Here is a 15871-nt window from a genome sequence, read left to right on the forward strand (position 1 = left end):
ATGTATTTTTAGTGGCATTAAAATAAAATGAAGCTAAAAATATGTCAAGCAGGTAAAGGCACAGTTTTAAATCAAAGCAGAGCTATTGGAGGCTCTTGGTCTCTGAGTGCCTCCATAGGGGAGCCTGTCCCTGCACTCTCCTCCAGCAGGGACACGGGTGCTGCCGTTGTCACTGATTAACCCCCACCCGGGGAGCTGCTGCCCACACCGCGGATTATGTCTTGACCCCGTGGCCACTAATTTCTGATGCTTGACTTCACTCTGCAGTGTTTTTGTAGATCTTTTGCCACAGCACTTGTTTCCCATAGCCTTTTGTTTCCCCTTAGTAGTTTCAAATGTAGGGAACAAACCTTATTTCTGCCTTCCCCGACTTGCTTCTTATAAGTACCTGCTCGCAGCTCAGCCTTCAAGCCTGTGTGGAGGCAAGGATCTGGCCAGCTTTGAAAATATTTAGGTACAATTCCCCTTCTTATGAGAAGAGGTTATAAACCTCCCAAAACAAGGGGTGAAATGGAATTTTGTGAGCCATCCATACTACTTCGCTTTCTATCATGTGTTGCGTTTTACCTCCCCAACTAGAGAGAAAAATATCCCCCATGGCAGCTTCTCCTCACCTGGTGCAATCTTTGCTTGTGCTCTTTAGTGCAGGCATGAAGCCCCTGCTGCCACTGGCATAAACAGTAACAGGAGAAGATGTTGAAATCATATGTATTTATTACATACATGAGATACAAAAACAAATTACCAAAATAGTATCTTTTTTTTTGTGAGTCCACAGGACCTTGAAAGAAAAATACATACATAAAGTGGATTGGTAGACTAGTGACTTTTCTGGTGTTGTATGTCTTCTTTCCCCTCACACTCATGAACAAAATACACTCTATGAAATGTGGTTTAAAGATGCTTTACAGAAAAGATATATTTTAGTGCTGAAAACTGCAGTAAACTATATGTGCTATATTTCATACTGGTGTTAATGAGGGAGTATAATGGCTGTATATATTGCAAACAGTAACACAGAAGAAAACAAATAAAATGTTCAGTTTTAAATACTAACATTAAAATAAACTGCAGGCCCACCATGAATCACTGGGTTGTGATATTTGAATGCAAGTCCTTTCCATTCTCTGCATCCACTCCTTTTCCTGCAGTCGGAGTTTTTCTCCTCCAGCCATTACATTTTTATCTCAAAGTCTCTTCTCCTCACTTTGTTTGCAAAGTCTTGCTGGAGTCCTGTCCACGGGGTCCAAGTGCTGGTCTGAAGCTGGGACTTCAGTGCAAATACTTTATCTTTCAGATTGCATCCTCAGATATTCTGAGTGGCCAGTGCCAGGCTGGCCATTCCCTTTATACCGTTAACGCTGTCCAACTGCGGGGGGTCTTCAGGAGTGCTTCTGTTTCAGGGAGTTTTCTTTCACATGCCACCTTCAAATTCTTCTTTCCCCAACACAATTAGACTTCCTGCACCGTGAAGTGGCAGGTAGTAAAGTGCTTTATACAATGAAATATTTACACTAGGTCTAGGTTCATTTTTTAACACTTCAAGGACAAAAGCTCAGAGGAGCTGCACCCTCTGCAGTTGGCTCCTCTTTGCAGCCATGCAGTGGGTGGAGAGCTGGCCTCTGCCCTGCATCACACCTGTTCCAAGGCAGAGGGATTCAATTCACTCCAGCAGTTCTCTTCTCAACAGCATCAGCAGAGAATCTAGCCCCTGAAACCTTCAGCAGGGCAAACAGGTTAAAAGCCAGTGGCACCAAATTCTCTCTGATGGGTGCCATGTCCTAACATGTAAGGGGGTGTTTCTAAAGAGTGGTTCTCATTGCCACGCTGGTGCCAGCACCTACCCACCGCTGTGGCCATTGCCTTCCCCACAGCATCCTCTGGGAGCCACTGGAAGTCACTCAGGATCCACGTTAGTGGCACTGGCAGTGTTTTGCTTCTCAGCAGTAGCTCTTCTAGGGTGGCAATTTAGTCTTGGGTGATCAGTGGCTTCACAGAAGTTTGCTCCAACATTGCACTGGAGTGAGACAAGCATCCACCACCCTTCCTTTTGTTTCCCTCAACATAACGAGCAGGGCTCAGGGTGAGGCCCTGACAAGGAAGCTATAGGCAAGTGAAAGAACATTGGCCAGAAAGGGTTAAATTAGACAGCGCCTACAACTCTGAATGCCTCACTACATGTTTTGGCACTATTTTCTTACATTCCAGTTTTCATGCTAGAGGTCTTCTCTCTGTGGAGGCTGCTGCATTTTGTGCATAAAGAAATGCCTTAGGCAGTTGCACACCTCTAGTTGCAGTCTCTTTTCAAAATATCCAAGACCTTTCTTCCGAGAGCCGACTTCCACTGATGGACGAAACTTTTCATGTTGACAATGAGTCTGCCCGTTCGGACGTCCTCGTGTCCTGCCACAAGATACTCCAAGCCTGCAAACCAACAAAGCAGTCAGGGAACTGCACACTACCATGCTTAAGAGGCCTATTGAGCTGCAAAGTCAGCCTAGATTTCTAGTCCTGTGTAAGAAAGCACTTACACAAAGAAATATTTATATATCTAGACTCTCATTTATATCTGTATATCTATAGTTCTATCTGTATCTATGGCAAAACGACCCTTGGGGCTACCTGCCAGTGAGATGCAGTACACAAAATGTGATTTTGTTAGCTTCTAAATATAAATGAAAGCTGAATTCTGGGGGCCACACTGCAAATTTTTGTGTCTCTTCTGAGAACTGCTATTACCTTCATTTTGCAGCCATCTGATTCACTTCTCCCTGAAAAAATCTGGGCCTGGAAATCAGTTCATCAAATTCAAGGAATGGAACAGTGCAGGATGGTCCAGAGCTTGGTATCTTGCTCGGAGTGGCCAGTGGCTCCTTGGAGGCAAAGGCGTGCCAGACCCCAATGAGAGGCAACACTAAATGTGCTGGCACAAGTACCCTAGAAGAGCCTGAAAGAGTGGCTGTCACACTGAAAAGAACTGCTAATTTCTGCCTCTGCCAGATGTTTTAGAGACATGAGAGCAGGGTCTGACAAAACCTCAGCTGGTTGTCCAGAAGCAGATAGAAAGGGCTGGAATGTGTCCCTGTAGTGCCTTGCTGCAGGTCTTTCCTCAGGCATCCAGGTCTGCACTTGACTTTCAGGACACGACTCAAAAGAGTGCTTGGAACCAGGTAACAACTGTTGAACAGGGGGATAGAGCAAAGCCTTTGGCTTGAATTAGCTAAAGAAACACTGACACAAGTCTGAACAGCCTAAGTGGGCCATAAATGTGCCATAAATGGGGATAATAAAGGAGAATAATCCCTTTCATGGCAGGAGGAGTTCCCTGCCAGGGTCAGCATCCCACTGCAGCACTTTTAGAGTACAGCCAGCATTAGACCCCTCCTGCACCTACTCCTTTTTGCACCAGTCTGGGGAGCACAACACACTGGTGCAAACCAGGCACGGGAGATGGGCCTTCCCCAGTGCTCTCAGTCATCCTGCTCCATCCTGGCTGTAGCTTGTGTTGTCTTGGGTTTTTATTTTGCAGTCCAGAATAAAGGGAGGGTGCCTCCTAAGCTAAAGGTCAAGCAATACAATTTGCTTTCTACTTTATCTGAGTTTTTGGGCACACACATCCTCTCTTCTGCCAAGTAAACACAGGATGTGTGTGTGGCAGCATCGCCCTTCACTAGACACTAATTTTGGCCACGTCAATCTTGCTGTTATAAACATCGCTTTTCAAGGGTTCCTACATTTATTTCCCTTGAGAGAGAATTGTGGTATGCACACTCAGAGAGCAAGCAAATATTGCCATGGTACCTGACTCTGTAGGGCTTTCTAGATTTTCAACCTGATGCTACAGAACTGTAAAATTAGAATGAGTCAAATGATTGAGATGCCACAAGCCACTTGAGGGTGTGCAGTTTGCCCTGGGAGGCTGCTCTCTGCCTCTCTGTGACTGTGCTTGGCAGAGCCATGGAAGTGATGGGCTCCTATTACCTTGCAAACAGGTGAGACTTTTAAATCTTTCAGCTCAGCGCCCCCCCAGAAGCAGAATCTGCCTCTGTATGTGTGTGTGGAGGAGAACATGTGCAAGGGTGGTGAAAGGGTTCCCCTTGTAGGAACTTAAGCATGTTTTTCATCTGAAAATAGCACAGAGATTTGATAAATGCTTGGAGTTTTTTTTTCTTGTCAGAGCCTTTAACAGCCTAGTCTCCTTTTGGTATCCCTTTACTTCTGTAAAATAGTATAAAAACACATCTGTCTTACTTTTATGTTTATCTTTGATCTCCTCTATGTTTTTGAAGATGTGATTCCCATTATAGCTGTACGTCAGAAAATTGTTTTATGTCAGCTTGACTTTTCATCCAGCTGGTTTTGGTTTATTCACCTGTAGGCCATAAGCTCTTACTGTGATAGAAGGTTGAATCTGCTAACATTGTATTGCAAGCCACTCAGTAATAGCTAAAGAAAATAACGAATTAGAAAAAAATATCTGGGATCCTTTTTACCCTCTTTGACATTATTGAATCTTAAAGAGTCACTCAATTAATGTTTTCAAGTTTCCTATTAGCAAAAAACTTCACAACATTTTTTCAACATGAAGGCTGAGACTAATTTATACTCATGGGACCAGCAGCTGCATTTCAAAACAATACCAAGCTTTGCAGCGTAAATCATGAGAGCTGGCAAGGAAGTAACAAGGGAGTAACACCTGATGTGTCAGACACCTGGACTGTCACTAAAGACAGTTGCATCTCCACCTTCCTGCTGTTGTCTAAGAGACCTCCACTGATTCTGTGATTAATGCTGTCTTTTCATCTCTTGGGGGAAACCAGTGAAGCTCTGAAGTTAGTCGAGTGGCCAAGCTGGGTGTCAGGTGTGTGGGGCTGCCCTGCAGGCTCAGTTTTGGACAGCTTCCATTGCATTCCTTCAGGTTCATATTAAGGCAGCTGCATCTGGGCTTTCTTGCTTGAGTTTTCACTGCATATGGAAAAATACCACAGCTATAGCTATTTGATTAGTGATTTATGGTGTTCCAGAAATATCCACATTTTACTTAAACAGTAGAGCCCTACCTAATGCTGCTGATTCATCTGACCTTTGCACCTGACAAGACTTCCTAGCTACAGCTGTGCTATCACAGAAGCTTGCCTTCAAAACCAGACAGTCCCTCCTGTGGACATGAAAGAAGATTGCAAACACCTCATCAGTGAATAACCTTTCTGCACAGCCTCACAGACAGCCCTGTACCCCCCAGTTCCTAGTGTTGCACATGAAAGGGATATCTCAGCACCTACATCAATGCTTCCATTGCCAATTTCCCAGTGGTGTATACACTTTATAGAAAGAAAACCCTTCATCTGAATTAGCTGGTAACTGTTCATTTATCTTGGAGTTGTAGAGAGAGGTGTGTCAGCTGGAGCTTAGTGTTACTCTGTGGAAGAAACCCCTGAATCTGCATGTCCTTATCCATAGTGGAGACTGCATGCATTGTTTAGCCATCACTGGTTATACTCCATTTCAGCAAAAGAACGTGGGAAAAACTGTGGAGCTCTCCCTTCACTGCATAAGAAAATTTCTTCTAAATCTTACAGATGTAAATTTATGTTATTTTCAAAGAGAAATCTTCCCTTGAGTTTAGATTAGAACTTCAGTGCAGTATCACAACTCAGATTTAAATGTGTTTTTATGGATTCAAATTAGCTTTAGCTTTGAAAGATATATCATGCAATTGTGGAGTGATGTGCATCTCCCTCCCCCTGGGAACAGAGGCTGGTAAAACTGAAAGCTGTTACTATGCTACATAAAGAGAACTGTATGTTTCAAAGCCTATAGGATGAACCGAGTTTTTCTCTATGAAATTTCAATTTGATGGAGATTGCTGTTGGAATCCAAGTGATGTAACAGACAATAATTTTTAATCAGCACTGCAATCTCAGCTCGTTGGTACGAGAGGATAGAGGGGCAGCAATGAAATCTTTGTATATGTGGTGGGGATGTACTGTTCAGGGAGTCAAACTTACCAGGATTGAGGATGGGACAAGTGCAGCCTCTGTTAGTCCAGGATTCCGGGTAGAGTGTCCTCTTCCCCCGGAGGATCTTCAGCTTTGTAGATTTCAAGACTTTCTTGATCTTCACACTGACTTCTGCGTGGGAGCCTTTGTCATGAGCTGACAAAATCTTGGTCTTGATCACTGGGAAACCAAAAACAGGAATTAAAACCAGGAACATACAAACTATCTACAGGGCTCTCTTTTTCTTTTTCTTTTTTTTTTTTTCTCCCAGTTTAGTGCTGGTGTCTGGGTGAAGTAGTGAGGACAAGTGCTTTGTTACAGTGGTGCTAGCCCAGTGCTCCTTGCTGGGGAGCCCAGGATCAGAGCAGCTGCTGGGGAGAACATACATCCCCACACCCATGGGCAGAAATGCTGCCAGCTGTTTTGGCCATGGCCCCTGGAACTGCCATGAGGGTATGAGATCCCATTTTTCCCCGGAGCTCAGCAAACACTTTGTGTTCCTTAGCACTTTTGGAAATCAATTGGATTTAGGGATGGACCTGGAGGCTTTTCTGGCCTCAGCCTCACCCACCCTGGTGCCAGTCCTGCTGCTTTGCAGAAATGCCAAATCCAAATTTAGTGAAGGAGAGTGAGGTATTGGTGGGGACTGGGGCAAACCAGGGAGTATTTTGAGCTCACTCATAGCCACAGGCACATTTCCACATTACCTGGCATTCACTCCACTGCTGAGCTCCTGTGTGGTGGAGGCTCAGGGCTCAGCTCCTCCACCTGACCTATACTGGTGGTATCCCCATATGGTGCTGCTTTATTGAGCACTCAGGTTGGGAAGCTCAGGGCAGCCTCTCACAGTGTGGCCTCCTGGAGCTCATGATGAGCCCCATAATTCATCTGTCTCTCTAGTTTAGCTGGCACCTTCACATGTTGACTGATGAAAGGGGAGAAAGGCTGAGTGCACTTTAGATAAGATTTATGAACTTGGAGGTTTTATGACTTTTTTTTCCCAGTTTCTTATCTTCTGCAAGATTAAACACAGTTACTATCGTGGCTGGGAAGCAAAACAGAGCAGAATCAAATTTTTTCCTAATATCACTAAGCTGGGGCTACAATTCAATGACTGGCAGCCCCTTGAACTCCACTTTGTGGGCTGCTCTGCAGTCTGCAGAGGTATGGGCTATCTCTCTGTGCATTTTCAACTTCAGAGTGAGACAAAACAGGTGCAAGAGACCCCTGCAAGAGATTCCTTGTGAAGGAAGGGAGTGCTGCACAGAGCATTCCTTGCTCTGCCACAGTATGAAGGAGGCAGTTCACTGGCACACACCACGGAGGTCTTGGGAAACAAAGTGCTTCTCATTCATTTAAATCCAAGAGACACATAGACAATATACATCATCCCATTGCAACAGCTGAGCTTTGTTGACAATGGGAAGTTCCCAATAGCTGCTGGAATTGTTCTGTCCATGGAGTGGTGATTACAGTCCCTCTTTACATTCAGTATCATTCAGATACAGTAATTTCTAGACTCTGATTAGGGCACCTTGTTTACAGACAGCGTTATAGTGACCCACTTTTTGTAAGTGGTTTGTAGTCTGTCTTGGACCTAGACAACCTCCCAGGGACACTACTAGCTCTTGTCTTCCCAGGATTTTTACATGGTACAGTACAAGAGAGATGGGTAACAGAACACGATGCTTCACCCACCTTGACTTGGAATCATGATGCCTATACATTTTGGTTGAAGATTTACCTTTAGACTAAGTATCCTGAGAGTTTGCCAGGATGGAGCACACACAGTAGCTCTCACGCTTTATATACATTTTTGCACTGCCTTGCAGCACCTCCCTTTACAACCCCTTCACCCACAACTCACCATAGGTGTATTTCATCCCGCAGAAGACCTTGGGATTCCCTAAAACTTGCTCTTTACATTCACATTTACCTGGGGAAAAAGAAGGAAGCAAATGGCTGTGAACTGTGCTTAAAAGACAGGAGCATTTGCAGGCAGAGCCCAGGAACTACCAGAGATTTTTCAAGTAGTCCATAAGCCTCATGCAAAAAAAAAAGAAATTTGCAACTGTTTTCAGATTGAGAGTGAATACAGACTCTTAGTCCAAGGGCAATTACTCCTTGTTTACAATTAGAAGAGAAGGAAAACAAAGGCCTTATTATTTTGCCTTGGGATGCAAATAACATGCGTATCTTTCCCTGTGGTATTTTCCACACCGTAATGTACCAGACAAAATTTTAAAAGGAAATGTTGCAGAGGTTAAGGCAGATTAATGACTTCCGTGATCTTAGAACAAAGAATAACATGATATACTTATTTACGTTTAAAATGAAGTCGCCTAGACAAATGATGGAGCTTTCCCCTCAATTAACTCAATTATTGTATCTTGGAGATGTTATCAAGCTGCTCTCTGAAAATGGAGGAAATGACGCTTGCCTGCTTGCATGCAGCAGCTGCAAGGGAGGACAGCTTGATGCTGCCCCACGGGGCCAGCCTGCCTTGCATGTAGCACCCATCAGCCCCAGGCTGGGAACACAGGAGGGGAATAACTTCTCCAGCTGCATGCTAGACCATCCCAAATTGCATCATAAGCTGCAAGTGATGCCAAAATTGTTGTGGGTATCGAGGAAATAAATTCTGAGTTAGAAATCCCCTAACTGCTTGCCAGTGAAGTGGAAAACTTCACCCTTTATTTAAAGTTACTGGTTTGTTGAGTTTTAGGGAATATAAGGATACCTTTAAAACATGATGGTCAAGTAAAACATGAGGGCATTCAGCCTTGAAATTCAGAGTTGAGACTGCAAATTCTTGCCTTACAACAGCTAAGTGCTGGGTACAGGCATTCAGCATGGAGCATCTGCCTAATGAGTTTGCACGTCCTTGCATTTATGGGATGAGCCATCAGGCTCCTCTGACTCTTGGAGGGGAAGGAGGTGGTCACAAGGACATTCCTCCACATGTTAGTGGGGGAATCTCCATTCCCCCCTGCAACTCCCAGGGTGCTAACTACAAGTCAGTGCAGAAGACTAGGTCTGCAGTGGCTGCTGGTGGGAGGGACTGGGCAGATGTAACATGTGCAAAGCTGCAGTCCTACCAGAGTGCCGGAGTGCAGAGAAGCCCTGTTCATCCTCCCAGCCCCAGGTGGGCTCACTCTCGTTGTGCACTGCCTGGAATGGAGGTGCTTCATTGTGCCAGGTCACATCTGAGCTGTTGAGGGGAAAGGAAGATGATCAACCTTCTTCTAGGAGCCAGTGGAAATCAGAGCCACTACCAGCCCATCCTCCAGACACAATGTGACTGTGTGTCTTGATGATGGTAAATGCAAGAGGCAGTTTTGGGTGGTGAACAGGTGAGTGTTGTCAGAGAGGATCATGGATCCATTTTGGGTTTAAAATATATTACAGGGATTTATATACCACAAATATCTTCAGTCTGATAAAAAAGTAACATATCAGATCTGGAGAGTGGGATTAGTAAAATGTGCTGTTTTCTAAAAGTCAGAGCTTGACGCCAAGCCACAGTCAACATAAGCTGAGTTACAACAGCAAAATTAAGCCTTCGATCTCCTCTCACTCAGATGTCCCCACATTTTGCTGGTGGAGAGGAAATTACAGTGAAGGTTGTGGAAAACACTCAATACATTAACACCAGCACTGAGAGCAAAAATTCCAGCATTGCTGGTGCCCTGCCATGGTGTGCCAGGTACCACACCCTCAGCTCCCACTCTATCCCCACTTCTTGGCCACAGAAAACCCAAAGTATTTTACATAATGGATACTTTTCAGCCTGCTTGCCATGTGTAAATAGAGCCTTCCCTGAAAATGAGATCACAGAGGTATAGTGAGGTATGGTAAGGAATGGTGAGGAATGGTGAGGAATGGTGGGGTATGGTGAGGAATGGTGAGGAATGGTGAGGAATGGTGAGGAATGGTGGGGTATGGTGAGATGCCCAACTCACCTGCTGCTGTGGCAATCACCAGTGTGGGGGTCGCAGCTGCGGGCGCAGTCGCAGGGGCGGCAGCCGTAGGCACTGAAGCCCCAGTAGCCGGGGAGGCAGTGGTCACAGCGGGGCCCTGCCACGCCGGGCTTGCAGGGGCAGTCACCAGTGCTGGGGTCACAGAAGGTGCGGGGACCCAGGGGGAGCACGGCCGATCCCACAGGATGGCAGGAGCAAGCTGCAGGGGAGGGACACCGAGAGGGACAGAGCATCTGTGAGTGCACGACCTGTGCACCGCAAAGGTGCAGGAAATGCCTGCAAAACCACCTCTCTGCCTAGGGACACCTCTGGGGTTTCTGGGCTTTTTTATCCCTCACCCTTACAAATCTGAGCTGAGTATCCCTTTGGAATATGTAGAATTTTAACTTTTGTGAGCTAGTTTTTAATTAGTCAACCTACTGTTGTGTCGTGTTATGTTTTGCCAAACAGGCCTTTATTCTTTCCTCGCAGCATCTGGATTCTAATCTGGCCAAGTACCCAGGGATGTGCCTGCCTCACTGTGACGTCTAAGCAGCTGCTGGTGCTTCATTGCAAAAATGAACCGGAGCATAATTGCTTTTTGAAGTAATAACAACTGTCTTGCATCCAGGAGGTTAAAAAAACCCCCTCAGAACAGTCATTTGAATTCAAGTGAAGGCTGAGCAAAAAGTACCTCTCTGTCTCTGTCTGATTTTTAAAACTACCAATTAAGAATATTAGGAAAAAAGAATGAGAAAACTGACAGGTCAGAGATAGGCTTTTGCATATTCTCCAGGACACGGGTTTGCAGAGAGCACGTCAGAAATTGCAGCTGCTCTCTTTTCTCCCTCACAGCCCTTTGCATTAGAACAATGCATGAGAAGTGTGCTGGGACATACTGGGTTCTCAGAAAGGACGCACTAAAATAGGTGGTGTGAAGTTTTCCTTACCTACTCCTTAGGGTTTTTTAACATAAATATAATTTATGTCTGTTACAAGGCTACTTTCCCCCAAAGATGTTAATGTTTTCAAAGAGCAGAAATACAGTTATCAAAAGCGTGAGCCAAATCTCTGACCATGTGGCCAGGTCAGCAGGTGATGCTGTGGCCCGCAGGACCAGTAACTGGGTGACTTGTGCTCTTCTCACCTCAGGGTTTGGTTCTCTGAGCAGGACATGGTACAGTCAGCCTTACACATTATGGCAAAAAATTCCCGGCTGAAAGACCTTTGTCCAAAGCTTCATTTGCATAAAATTAAGTTTCCTGAGAAAATTATACCTGTAGGGAATATTTTAACTAAATTCTAATACCAGTCTTTCTATTTTGCAACTGTGAACGCAATAGAGCAGGAAAGCCACTACAGACAACATATTTCTTTCTCTTAAAATACTTAGTGCTGCACATATACATTTAATTTTGCTCTGACAACATTTTTGTGGTTTCAGGAATCTGACGTACCTGGAGTATAGTTTCAAAATATTAAAGGATAGATTAATACTGGCAGTTAACTTAGAGGCGACTATGATTCCAACATCTTTGCCAAAATAATCCCCAAATTTTCCCCACCCTTGCCACTTGCAAACAAATATAATTATATAAAATTAAAAGATTAGAAAGCCTCTCCACAAACTGCGTAAGTAGCTGCAGGCATTGAACTCTGGTACCTTTAATAGCATAGTTCTCAACAGCACACACTGAGACTTGCATACCTTTCTCCTGAAGTCTGTGAAGTGTTTTACACCTGATACATATAGCCAAATGCTCCCTTTTTCTACTAGATGAGGAGGGTATTTCTGGCATTCCTCAGGCCCTTCAGGGGAAATATCAGGCACTTAAGGCTCTTCTATTCTCCTCCAGTTAATGAGATAAACCCACTGCTCAGCCAGAGATTTGGTCCTGTTTTGGTCAGGTTTCAGCTGAATTTTACACAAAGCCCCATTGGGGTTGGGGCTTTTATGTTTTAAACAGTTCTTTTACACACTTCTTTTTTTCTAATATAAAATTTAACATCAGTGGCAACTCTACAGTGAAGTAAGAGCATTAAATTTACAAAAGCTGTTTTGAAAAAGAGCAGCAAAATCATAGGCAATTAAAAAGGCAACTAAAAATGAGGATGTAGTTAGCTATACTTTTTAATAAAAGCCATAAAGAGATGTGTTGTAAGAGGCCTGCATATCCATTTCCATGGATCCCATCCTTCCTGACTGCTCCTCAATGAACCACCAAGGTGTCAATCTGCTTTCCAATGGTGGCTGGCAAATTGAAGATTTCTGCTCTTGGATCTTGGGTTAAGGCCCAAGATGACATCAAAAGGCATTGATCTGAATGGTTTGGGTGACAAATTTTCAACACAGTAAATGTTTGTGGTGGGCTGCAGTGGGAACTTGCTGAGCAATGCAGACATAAAGTGAAGCCCATTGCTATGCACCAAGCACAGAAATGAGGCTCTAGGGCTCATTATAGCATGTTATATCACATTTGAAAGAAATGCATGGAAAAAGGATGGAGTGCTTCCATACTATGGCAAGGGCAGGAAGAAAAAGATTGCAGGACTGATTATAAAATGTTTGAAAGCTGGAGCTATTGAGCCCTCATGGGAAGCTGTGCTGTGTTGGTTTTAGACCCCATTTTCCTATTTCCACACAATCTGCACCTCACTGTAGCACAAGTAGTAGGAGACCCACACCCAGGAAGGTGAGAGGAGCAGCTGAGCAGCAGAAAAAGTAGCTACAGACAGTGTTGGGTGGCATTTCATTGTGGATACACAGGCGCAGAGCGTAAGACTCAGTGTGAGGCTTCTGCACAGTGCCTGTCTCATGCACCATGGCCACTTCCCCAGAGAGGATGAGAGACTCCACAGCCAAGGGAGCTCCTGCAAGAGAAGGAATGGCTGGGCCTCAGCTTTGAAATCTTTGACAAACTTGATCCTTTTGCTTTCTTTTCATTTGTAGGCTGCATTGCTAAAAATGCCAATTTACCAGCCAATGCTATATAGCAGTATTCTGCATGTGATTTCCATGCACACAGGAATTAACAGCTGCCAGTCCTGGCATTGAATGTGCTGACTAGGATGGAAAATCAGTGAGTGGGAATTGGATTCCCCTGCCCTGGATTGGTGATACTACTGTGGTTTTCTCGGCTGTCAGCTAACCTTTGGAAATGACAAATATTTACCCTCAAAACCTTACAGCTGAAAAGCAAAATAAACTTGGCAATTATAAAACTCGATTTTATTGTCTGTAACTGTACTGTAGCTGAGGCTTAAAAGCTCATGAGGATGGAAAGAAAAGGACTCATAGGTAAGACGGGTGAAAAGAGTCATCAGATTGGTGTTTTAAACATTAGAATGTTCCATTTTATCAGGTACATGCCTACTCCTGAGCAAACATTATATACACTCTTTGCCTACAAGAATCTTTAGAGTATCCTTAAAGATTATGGCTTAACAACTCCTTTATTTACTTTGACCTAGGCATTTTAAAATTTTCAATGGTTGAACAATAATGCTGTCTTGAGCCAGAAAAAAGCAGGCAATGCCATGGCCTTCCATGCATGCCCCTTATTATTGCAGACCATGGCATGGTCCTTGGAAATGTTCCAGGCATAGGCTGTAATTGATCTTATATAATTTAATTTAACAGTCATTAGTCATTTTCTACGGCCCTGCAGCTGCCATCTCCCCCGTGAGATGCTGGGTCCCTGGGTGCAGGAGCATTCCTGGCAGCAGGAGACCAGAAGTGAAGGGGTGAAGAGGTTTTAGGGAGGAGTGCATTTGTGAGGGTTTGAAAAGCCCAGAGAGAAATCATCTGGGAGTTTGTAGTAACAGAGTCTCTGAAAAGAAAGCATTCAGATAATCCCTATATTTGTGGAATTCAGTTTCTGCTAGGAAAAGCTGTCTTTCTCAGATTCTTGAGGGAGTATCATGCTCTGCAATTAATAAATGCAGAAAACAAAAAGAGTGATGAAGTAGATGTACTTAATGCAGAAGTTAAATAAATGTAAACCTTTTCTCACTATACTCAAGAGTATCTTACAGTTCTTGTTAAATATATGTTATCTTTGGCTTTTAAATACCAGAGTTCATGGGTATCTAGTGGTCCATAAAGCTGGATTGTTGCATTAAAGAGTAATGGAGGCACACTTTTTTCTTTCAGAAATGTGTAAAGTGGAATGTCATGGGCCAGTGATTCAGACATGAATGCAGAAAGCCAAGAGAACCAAGTGCTGTCATATGTCAACAAAAATACCCATTAATCATCTAATATTCACAGCTTCCTCGAGCTCCTAAAGGCAGGGAGAAACTTTTTAATCTAGCACCCTGGAATTTGGCTAACACATAGTTAATGATGTGATGCACTGCCTGACTTCATTAGCAATGGTCTAACTGGAACACAGGCACGTGCACAGGGTTGGCAGCCTTCCCTTGGAGCTGGGGCTGCTCTGCAGCAATATGTCCTGGCACCTCTTGTTTCCATCTGGCTTTGCAAGGAAGGAGGCTCTGTGCTGGCCAGCCCAGGAGGTGCTGTTTGGCTTCCTCTTGGACCCTGCAAACAGCCACAGATTATGGACTGGGCATTCTGGCACAAGGACAAGCCCACAGTGAGTCCCTCATGAAACTCCAGCCCCTCAATGGACTGAATGATGTGACAAAGGAGATAAGAGGCCACTTTTACTGCTTCCAAAGTGAAGGGTGGTGTTTTTAGGTGTCCAGAAAACCACACTCAACTCAGGACCAAAGCTTCACTTGTCTTCAATGGCCTCAGAAAAGTGCATATTCTCCCCTGATGGGAGCTGGCATGTAAGGAATAACAGGAATTACAACCCTAGCAAAGGTACCAGAACCACAGTACAATGATGTTTCAGAGCTTGAGGGTCCCATTATTTCAGTCTTCCATCCTGCATTATCTACCAGCAGTCAATTAATACTATTTGTTCTTTTTTTAATAACAAGGATGAAACCACAAGTTAGAAAAAAACATATAGCCTCTGCTCTGGGTCTAAATGCAAGACTTAAACATGTTTTTTTTTCCCTAATGAGACTCCAAAACAAAAGTTCATTGCCTAAGTTCTGGCAATATTTAAGAAGGGAAAATATCTGATGTTACAGATGGGACTTAGAACTTTGATGTATACAAGTAGGTAATGAAACTTTTTAAAGTCATTAAATTCACTGTTTAAAAAAATAAATTATTGTGTACATACTACAGCAGTGAAGTAATTATTTACACAAGCAATGAACTGTGGTCAATTCCGTTTCCATAAAGAGAACTAGGGTTGTAAAACAGGCAGCTCAGCTGTTGCTGCCCCTCCTTGCAATGAGTGAAAGGTGGAGAGGAGGAAGACCTCTGCAACAGACTGGTGGGGCTGCTGGGAATCTCATGAGGATAATGTGCAGCAAAGGAGCAGGACAAAAGCAGCTGTTCCCCACCAGATGTCAATGAACAAACTGAAACCTCACACGACCTCCTGGGATGCAGCTCCCCGCTGCAGAAGGGTTTGCTCTTCCTTTACATGCAGGTACTTCTCCTTGAGAGGAGAGAGATGTGCTCAGTGTCTCCTCAAAAGACACAGGCAGGGTGTCAGCTGGATTTCTTTCTGTCACTTGTGAAGGTCCCCCTCATAGTAAGTGAGTCAGCGAGGAGAAATGTGGTGAAGCCAGTGGGCAGCTGTAGGCTCAGAGAGGAGGGCATGCCTGCACCCCATACTTAGCTGACCAGCATAAAGTTCTCAGCATAATTTGGGGATCTGGAGTCCCCCATGGTGAGTCACCATCCTCACAGTGGTCCCTGGGGAATGTGGCTTTTGGATTGCTTCTTTGCTTGGGAAAGATTTAATTTCACATGCGCCTGAATCATCGTTTTTAGTGTTGCTTCCTCAGTGTCCCACCTTCTGGAATATCACTTGTGTTTCTGCC

The 15871-nt window shown here is 44.2% G+C and overlaps 1 protein-coding gene across 2 annotated transcripts in view; it reads right to left on the reverse strand.

The window, feature by feature from the left end:
• Window positions 1-696: 696 nt before the first annotated feature.
• Window positions 697-15871, reverse strand: part of NTN4 (netrin 4) — a 43893-nt gene continuing 28718 nt past the window's right edge. For both annotated transcript variants that reach the window (XM_088165076.1, XM_088165077.1), the window contains 5 exons: window positions 9962-10178; window positions 9098-9210; window positions 7867-7935; window positions 6009-6179; window positions 697-2424 (listed from right to left, as the gene is read on the reverse strand). In XM_088165076.1, the coding sequence (XP_088021202.1) occupies window positions 2288-2424; window positions 6009-6179; window positions 7867-7935; window positions 9098-9210; window positions 9962-10178 (707 nt within the window). In that variant the 3' untranslated portion in view covers window positions 697-2287. The remainder of the gene's footprint in view (window positions 2425-6008; window positions 6180-7866; window positions 7936-9097; window positions 9211-9961; window positions 10179-15871) is intronic.

Source organism: Sturnus vulgaris, chromosome 5 (genome assembly GCF_052056855.1).
Source record: "Sturnus vulgaris isolate bStuVul1 chromosome 5, bStuVul1.hap1, whole genome shotgun sequence".
Lineage (NCBI taxonomy): Eukaryota > Metazoa > Chordata > Aves > Passeriformes > Sturnidae > Sturnus > Sturnus vulgaris.